Here is a 7,757-nt window from a genome sequence, read left to right as displayed (position 1 = left end):
GGCTGCCGCGGCGCGGGCCAGCCCCCGACGGCAGCACCAGGGCGGCCAGGTCCTCGCCCGAGCCCCAGCGCGGCAGGAAGGCGGGCAGCTGGATGGCGGCCCACACTTCCGCGTCGTCCTGGGAGAGGCGTCGCGTGGGCGGGACCTGTCAGGACGGGCGGGGTTAACCCGGGCTGCCCTCCTGGAAAACGGGGACCGACGCGGGGCTCAGAAAGGCTTTGGGGAGATCACGATCCTCCCCCCACCCGCATTTTCAGGCCTTGCCCTGTCCCTACCTGCAGGTACTGCGTCTTGTCCTCCTGCAAGGGCCGCAGCGGGTAGAACTGGGGCAGGCCCCCCTCCAGGGCAGAGAGCTCATACTTGGCCATCCTGTCCAGGGCCACAAAGTCACCTCCATAGCTGCAGTCGAGAGAGTGCTCCAGCACCAGGTCTGGGGGGATGCCACCCTCCAGGCTGGGATCTGCAGGGTGGGGCAAAAGCTTAGGCGCCATGGAAACCTGGGGGCATCGGAGAGTGAGTTCCAGGGGCCCTCAGAGACACGCAGGACAGGGGGCTGGTCAGTGGAAAAGGGGAAGGGCAGGGTCCTGGGTTCAAATTCTGTGGTCCCTTTGGGCTGTGGGCCTCACCTGAGCGGGGCCCCTCCTCTATGGGGATGGGATGTGATGTTGGCTGGGGGGTTTTGGGTCTCAAAGTGCCTGGTACACAGCAAAGGCTCGGCTAACACTGTGATTGTTGGGGTGAGGCCACACCTGTGTCTTCGGGGGCCCCTTGGGGACCCCTAAGGGGGAAAGCTGTGGAGCACATTCAGTCTGGTGTCCACAGACAGATAGTGCCTGGGACAGCCAAGCTGGAGAGGAGAAGGCCCCCAGGGGGCTCTTAGGTCCCTTAGGGATTCCAGGACATTGGAGACAGGGGTCACGTCAGTGCCACGGGGTGGTCACTGACAGCTGTCACCCGGCGGACCTCGCCCAGGCCGCGTTCTCGCTGGGGCCTCTCTCGGGCCACCCTCACCATTGTCTGAGTCCTCCTTGTTAGCCATGAGGGCCACCAACTTCTCCCAGACGGCCTTGGGGTCGGCGCGGTAGCGGTCGCAGGCCCAGAGGAACACGGGCAGCAGGAGCGCCTGGGCCACGGAGCACCACAGCACACACAGCGCCATCCAGGGTGCCGAGGCGGCCGCCCGAAGGCTGCTGAAGCTCACCACCTGTGGGCACAGGGCTCGCCTGGCACCTGGCAGCACCCCCTCCCCCTGCCCTCACCCATCCCACCTGCGGGAGGAGGAGGCAGGACACAGAGCTATAGGCTCTTGGGCTGGAAAGAGCCCAAGTGTGAGGGTGAAAATCTGTGTCCACCAAGAGCTGCTGGCTGCCGGATGCAGGGCCACAGCCCGGAGTGTGCACAGACGGCCCTTCCCAGCATGCAGCACGGGGCGGGCCTCCCTCCCGTCAGCCTCCTGACCACCCAAGGAGAGAGGTTGGGGTACGGTTTACCCGCCCCTTTGTGGGAAGAGGAAACCGAGGTTTGGAGAACCAGGCCTCGGGCCCCCCAGTTCCGGGACTTTTTGCCATCCTCACTCCTCCATGGCTCTTCCTCTAGATGGGGTGGGGGGGATGTCCTAGGCCATGGACTTCAGAGGAGAGTCAAAGCAGTTTCTGAGAGTGGTCCACGCAGCCTTCGGGTCCCTCATCCCTCCTCTCCCAGGAGAGCTCCTCCCCCACCAGAGTGACCTTCTGTTATTCTCTCATGAGAGCAGAAGTGGGTATGATCCACTCATCACACTGGTTCCACTATGTGAGCTGTGTGACCCTTGGAAAAGGGCCGAACCTCCCTGGGGCTCAGTTTCTTCATCTATGAAATGGGCCAAAAACACCCCACGGAGTGAGGTCAAGATCTGTGACCAAACCAGGCCTGCAGCATGGAGTGGGCTCCATAAATGGCACCCCCTTCTGTGCCCTGGAGACAAGGTGAGGGAAGGCTCTTCCTCCGCCGCTGTCCCCTTGTGGCTCTGCAATGGGACACACACTTCTCCTCTCCATCAGCACAGACTGGAGATGCAGGGCCGCCCCGGACACAGAAGAGCCCAGCACCGGGTGGGGGGGGGGGTATGGGGAGGAGGGCAGGTAGCAGGCCCACTGAGGGTGGGGCCACAGGTTACCTGGGACTGCACCCTGAGGGCATCCCCTATGAGGCTACCACCCCACCTGTCACCTTCTGCAGCTTGTGTCCTGCAGTGACCGCAGGGACACAGCTCTGCCTCGCTGTGTGGACAAAATCTTGGGCTGGTCCTAGCCCCTAGACCCCTTCCTGACCCGCCCAGACCCTGCAGGGCGCTGGGCTGGAGCCCTATAGGCGCGAGGCCCAGGCTGTTGAATCCAGACTTTATTCTTGGGACAGGTGGTCACGTTACTCCACCTCCTGCACCCTCTGCTTGAACGGGCCTCAGTCTGGTAAGGAATGTCCCCTGGAGTGTGCCAGAAAGGTCCTGGGGTCTAAAATCATCTGACTTGGGGCTCAAGTCCTAATACAGGTGCCTGAACTGTAGGTGGGTCATTTTACCTCTCTGAACCTCAGTTTCCAAATCTGTAAAATGGGATGATGATGAGGCCGGCTGCCCTGGCCCTGCCCCCAACCTCTCCCCGTCCCAGAGGACAGGGCAGGAGGATTCAACCACCTGATGCCCAGAGCATGCCTCAGCCCCAAGGCTGTCCCCGTGCCCCCTCGCAGGCTCGCACCAGCGGGCAGTCTCACCCACCAGCACTGGGAAGCCCATGAGGCAGTCATAGATGAGGACGATGGTGGCCACCAGGCCCGTGATCTGCAGCGAGGTTTTGGCAGGCTCGGAGCCGTCGATGGAGGAGCGGCGCTTGCCCTGAGCGTCCTCCACCACGATGGTGGGCACGGTGAAGGCACGGTGGCCGGCCCGCGGCCCCACCTGCACGGCCAGCGTCTGGAAGAGGGCGATGGCCGCGCAGACCACACCCATGGCCACACTGCCGCCCACCAACAGCAGGAAGCAGACGCCGAAGCCCAGGCCGATCTCGGCCACGATGAAGCGGCAGCCGTGGGTGTAGAAGCGCTCGGTGGTGTCGTGCCAGCCGACGGCGGGCAGGGCGGACAGGATGAAGGACACCATCCAGATGCCCATGACCGTGTGCACTGCCTGCTTCTTGGCATTGCTCAGCCTGGCACAGGGTAGGGACAGGACCGAGGTGTCACTCACAGGTTCTTTCTTCCCAGAGCCCCGGGGACCTGCAGAGGGACTGCCCTGGCCGCCTGGTACATCACAGCCACGATGGGCGGCCTTGTCCCTCACACAGGGGATACTCATGCGTGTCGTCACACGACCCTCTCACCAAGCATTTCTGAACCGGACGCCATGGACCCCCTTGCACACCTACATGTGCATGCCAGCCGCGGCCTAGAACGGCCTTCCTGAGTCTCCCTATCTGCCCCCACCGCCCCCATCAGCACCCTGGGGGCATTAGTGCGCCTGACAGTCCTCGTGTGCGCTGCCCACACCTCCCCCCCCACCGCCAGACACTGGAGTGCACACACACACACGCGCACGCACACTCATCCAGAGCTCACCGGTAGTTGACGGGCCAGCGGACCATCCACATGCGGTGGTAGGAGAGGGAGGTGACGGAGAGGCAGGTGGCCAGGGTGAGGGTGTAGAAGGTGGAGACAAAGACCTTGCAGAGGCCCTCATTCCACTCATAGGCGGGGCGCTGCCGCCGCAGCTGCACCACAGCGTACGTGGTGATGGGCACCGCGACGTTGAGCATGTGGGTGGCCGCGAGCGTGCACAGCAGAAACTCCAGCGGCTTCCACTTCTTCTGCTTGGCGCCCACACTCAGGATGCCCCAGGCGTTGGCCAGCAGGGAGAGGCCTCCGCACGCCAGCCAGCCCACCGCGCTGCCTGGCAGCCGCCGCTCATCACTCATGGTGCAGACGGGCGCCAGCCGGCAGCTGAAACATCCTCGTTGGGGCCAGGCCTCAGCTGGGGGCAGCGGCCCTCAGGCGCGGTGGCTCGGAGACACCAGGGACCACGAGCACCTGCTGTGGGGGAGGGGCCTGTGAGTGCTGGGAGACTGTCCCTCTGGCTCCTTGGAGTAGGGGATGGAGGGGGTCTCCTGAGGCACCATGGCCTGCGTGGTCCTGGCCTGGGCTGGGCTGCTTTGCCCCCTCTCTACTCCGGGGCCTCCAGCCCCTGTTCCTGGCGGCCAGGGGGCCCAGTAAAGTGCAAACATGCTCCCTTCCACCTGCTCCTGGCCAAGGGATGGGTCTGGGTTTGCTTCCAGGACAGCTGCGTCCACCCTGGTTGGGCGCTCTTGCCCCCTGTGCCCTGGGCCTGCTCAGGGACCAGCACCCTCAACCAGTGTCCCCAGCCCTCAGACAGCCCGCACGATGCGTCCCCGGCGCACGTCAGGGGCCCTCGTCTTAGCCTGTCCTACTTTGTTTGGCCAAATGAGGACGTGCCTCAGAGGGTGAGCCCCCGACACTCCCTGTGCGGGAGGGGCGATCTGGCGACCACTTCCACGGGCAGCTTGGGAACGGGCAGCCTGCTTTCCCTGGGTCAGCACCCAGCATTGCCACGGGCTGGGGCTCAAACTAAGCTCCAGTGTGCCAGCTGTGTGGCTTGAGCAAGGTTCCCGCACCCAGGTCCTCTGTGATGGGGATGACGAGGATTCCTCCAGGGTGAGGCTGGGGTGGACAGATGCCGCCTCCCTAAAGCCCTGGGCCGGGTCTCACGCCCAGTGGGCCCTCTGGGTGGTGGCCACACTTATGCTCTGGGTCCAGGTCTTGCACACAGTGGTGCTCTGGGCAGGTGACCAGTATTATGCTCTGGATGCCTTGGACAGCATGGGTCTGGAGACAGCCCGCGGACCAGACCTTGACCCCAACGAGGAACGGCTCACAGCCAGGGACACAGGAAGCTGGGCAGAACGCACATGTTGGAGAGGTACTCCTGGTGCCAGACGCCCAGGCAGAGTCCCTCCCTCCCCCTTCCAAGCCCGGCAGCCTGAAGCTACCTCCCCTTGCGGAGCACCGGCTGGTCCTTCTGATATGAGGCCCTGACAACAGGACAATCTGGCCTTGGCCTGGAGCAGGCAGCATGGGGAGAGGTACAATACTGGGTGAAGGCCTCTGCCTATATTTAGCCCTTCTTACTTGAGGGCCCATTTAATCTCACTGGTTGCAATTCTCTTGCCCCCAACACTTTTGAGCACCTACTGTACCAGACACAGCCATGGGACCTGACCCCCCCCCCCCCCCCCCCCCCCCCCCAGCCAGGGACCGTTTCTGGTTCGGGATGGACACGGGGCTGCAGGCCCCTGGCTCTCTGGGCAGGGGAGGCAATGCCACTCCGCCCCATCTCCTCTTATCCGGAGTTCTTTTGGTCTGTCTGTGGCCTGATCCCCCTGGACACTGAAGGACCCCTGAGGGAGCGTCTCCTCTCTCTGCCCCTGCTGCGGGCCTGCCTGGCGACCCGGAGAGGAGGCTATCCTGGACCACAGGAGAGCTCCTTAAAGGCCTCGTAGGGGGCTGGAGGGGATTCTGGGGCCAGGAAAATTCCCTCCCAAACATTGGCTTCTGCTTCGAGCGTCCTCCTCTTCCCCACCTCAGACCCAGTGTGGGAGATGGGGTGGCCCCGTCAGACCCTCCACCAGCCATTCCGGTGACCGGCAAAACTCTTTGATGTCCGAATACGGAGGCCACATGGGGTGGGGTAAAGAGCTGCTAGACTCTAGGTCTAGCTCTTCAGCCAGTTACTTGACTCAGCTGTGCCTCATTTTTCTCATCTGTAAGCAGGACATGACAGCACCCACCTCGGAAAGTGCTGTGGGTCATGGATACGCTATGCCAAGGAATGCAGCCAAGCATAATAATAATAAATGCTTGCCAGGCAGACGTCTGCACTACAGCCCTCTGCTCACTGAGCTCTGCTGTCCCTGAAGGGCCAGGACCCTGAGCTTGGAGGTGTGGGTAAGCCTCATACCCGTGTGGGTAGACACAGTCACCTCAACCGGAACCTGGGACAGCCCGGCTTTGGGGTGAGGAGGGCACAGGGCGTACTGAGGGGTGTGGAGCAGGCAGGATGTGGGTGCTGCTGTGGGGCCAGAGACCACAGACTCCGGTGATCTTTACATTGTCCAATAGGAAGCTGGATTCAGCATGCACCCAGTGGGCCGGCATCTATTTCCACCCGCGTTGGGTCTCCTTGGCTGTCATATTGGGAGGCCTTCCCTCCGGTGCCCCACAGGCTCTGTGTGACCCCTGTCACCCGGGGCCCTGTGGATCACTGGTGCAGGGTGGTGGGGAACGTGCCACGGGCTGCAGCTGGCCAGCTCCTCCCCTTGTCTGGCCTAAGTCTCTCACTGCAGGGAAAGGCCCCAGTTCTGTGGGCAGAACGTGAATTGGCACACTCCTGTTGAGCATCCCCAGGATTCTGTGTGATAAATACCAACAGTGTCCCCACTGTAAAGATAGTCAGAGAGGTAAATCCATTAGCCCCGAGCTACGGCCTGCACGATCCAGGGCCCAACCCCCACTTGGCTGACATCAGAATCTGGGCCTCTCAAACCCAAACCGGAACCTGAACTTGAACCTGAGCAGGTACAGGCATTTCTGTCCTTGAACTGAGGTTGCCTTGCTTTTCTTTTCTTTAAAAAAATTTTTTTAAATGTCTTATTTATTTTTGAGGGAGAAAGAGACAGCATGAGCAGGGGAGAGTCAGAGAGAGAGGGAGACACAAAATTTGAAGACAGGCCCCAGGCTCTGAGCTGTCAGCACAGAGCCCAAGCGAACTGTGAGATCATGACCTGAGCCGAAGTGGAACGCTTAACCGCTTAACCGACTGAGCCATTCAGGTGCCCCCTGAGGTTGCCTTTCAATCCCCTGTCCCTGCAGGGGTGGGGGGTGGGGGTCCTACTGTTCCCAATCTTCAGATAGTAACACTGAGGCTCGGAAGCCAGAGCAACAAAAGGAGGAAATACGAGGGCCAGGTTTGGAGCCCAGAATTCCAGAGAGCGGTGGTCGTGGGGGAAACGTCACCGGGATGGAGGTGGGTGGAGGTGGGGAGTGGATTTCCAAAGGTCTCCAAATTCACAGTGAGAGGGGCTAACTGCACGAACTGGGAGACCCCATCCTCCAGGCTGATGACCAAAGACCCACTGACCACATGCCTGCTGTTCATTCTTCACAGGGAGCAGCGGATACTGAGGGCCGGACCCCAGGCTGGGCTCCAGCTCGTGCGGTCCGAGCACCCAGGGGTCGCCGCCCCCTACTGGGAAGTTTCACTGGCAACACACTCAAAGAGTCCCCCCAGCATTTCAGATTGGGGCTTCCTGCCTCCCTCAGAGCCTGGAATCCCGCCTTTCTCCCTTCCCCCCATAGCACGTCGCACGGCCCCCTGCAGATGTGACCCGGGGCGGGACCCAGCTGGCCCAGAAGACTTCTGCAGGCGGGGCCCCGGCGTGACGTCACGGCCCCGGGCCAATGAAGCCTCGTGGCCCCAGGGCTCTATTGCGTAACAAAGAGAACCCAGAACTTGAAAGGATTCCCCGGGCTCCCGCCGCACCCGCCCGCGCTGCCGCCCAACGGCCCGCGATGCCGGCGACACCCGGGCCCGCGGCCGCCCCGGGCGGGGCTCGCAGCGCGGAGCCTCCGCATCTCCGGCACGCCCCCCCTCCGCCCGCCACGCCCGCCTCCAAACCCGGCGAGTGGTTCCTGCCTCTCGGTGCTTCGACCCTCCC

General features: G+C 62.6%; 1 protein-coding gene across 1 annotated transcript in view; it reads right to left on the bottom strand.

The window, feature by feature from the left end:
- GPR153 (G protein-coupled receptor 153) overlaps positions 1 to 4,054 on the bottom strand; it is a 4,262-nt gene extending 208 nt beyond the window's left edge. The window contains exons 1-5 of the mRNA XM_029945934.1: positions 3,589 to 4,054; positions 2,753 to 3,182; positions 1,012 to 1,204; positions 276 to 460; positions 7 to 145 (exon numbers count right to left, since the gene is read on the bottom strand). Of these exons, the coding sequence (XP_029801794.1) occupies positions 7 to 145; positions 276 to 460; positions 1,012 to 1,204; positions 2,753 to 3,182; positions 3,589 to 3,944 (1,303 nt within the window). The 5' untranslated portion in view covers positions 3,945 to 4,054. The remainder of the gene's footprint in view (positions 1 to 6; positions 146 to 275; positions 461 to 1,011; positions 1,205 to 2,752; positions 3,183 to 3,588) is intronic.
- Positions 4,055 to 7,757: the final 3,703 nt, after the last annotated feature.

Source organism: Suricata suricatta, chromosome 8, assembly GCF_006229205.1.
Source record: "Suricata suricatta isolate VVHF042 chromosome 8, meerkat_22Aug2017_6uvM2_HiC, whole genome shotgun sequence".
Classification (NCBI taxonomy): Eukaryota; Metazoa; Chordata; class Mammalia; order Carnivora; family Herpestidae; genus Suricata; species Suricata suricatta.
This window is presented reverse-complemented; position numbering and strand designations above follow the sequence as displayed.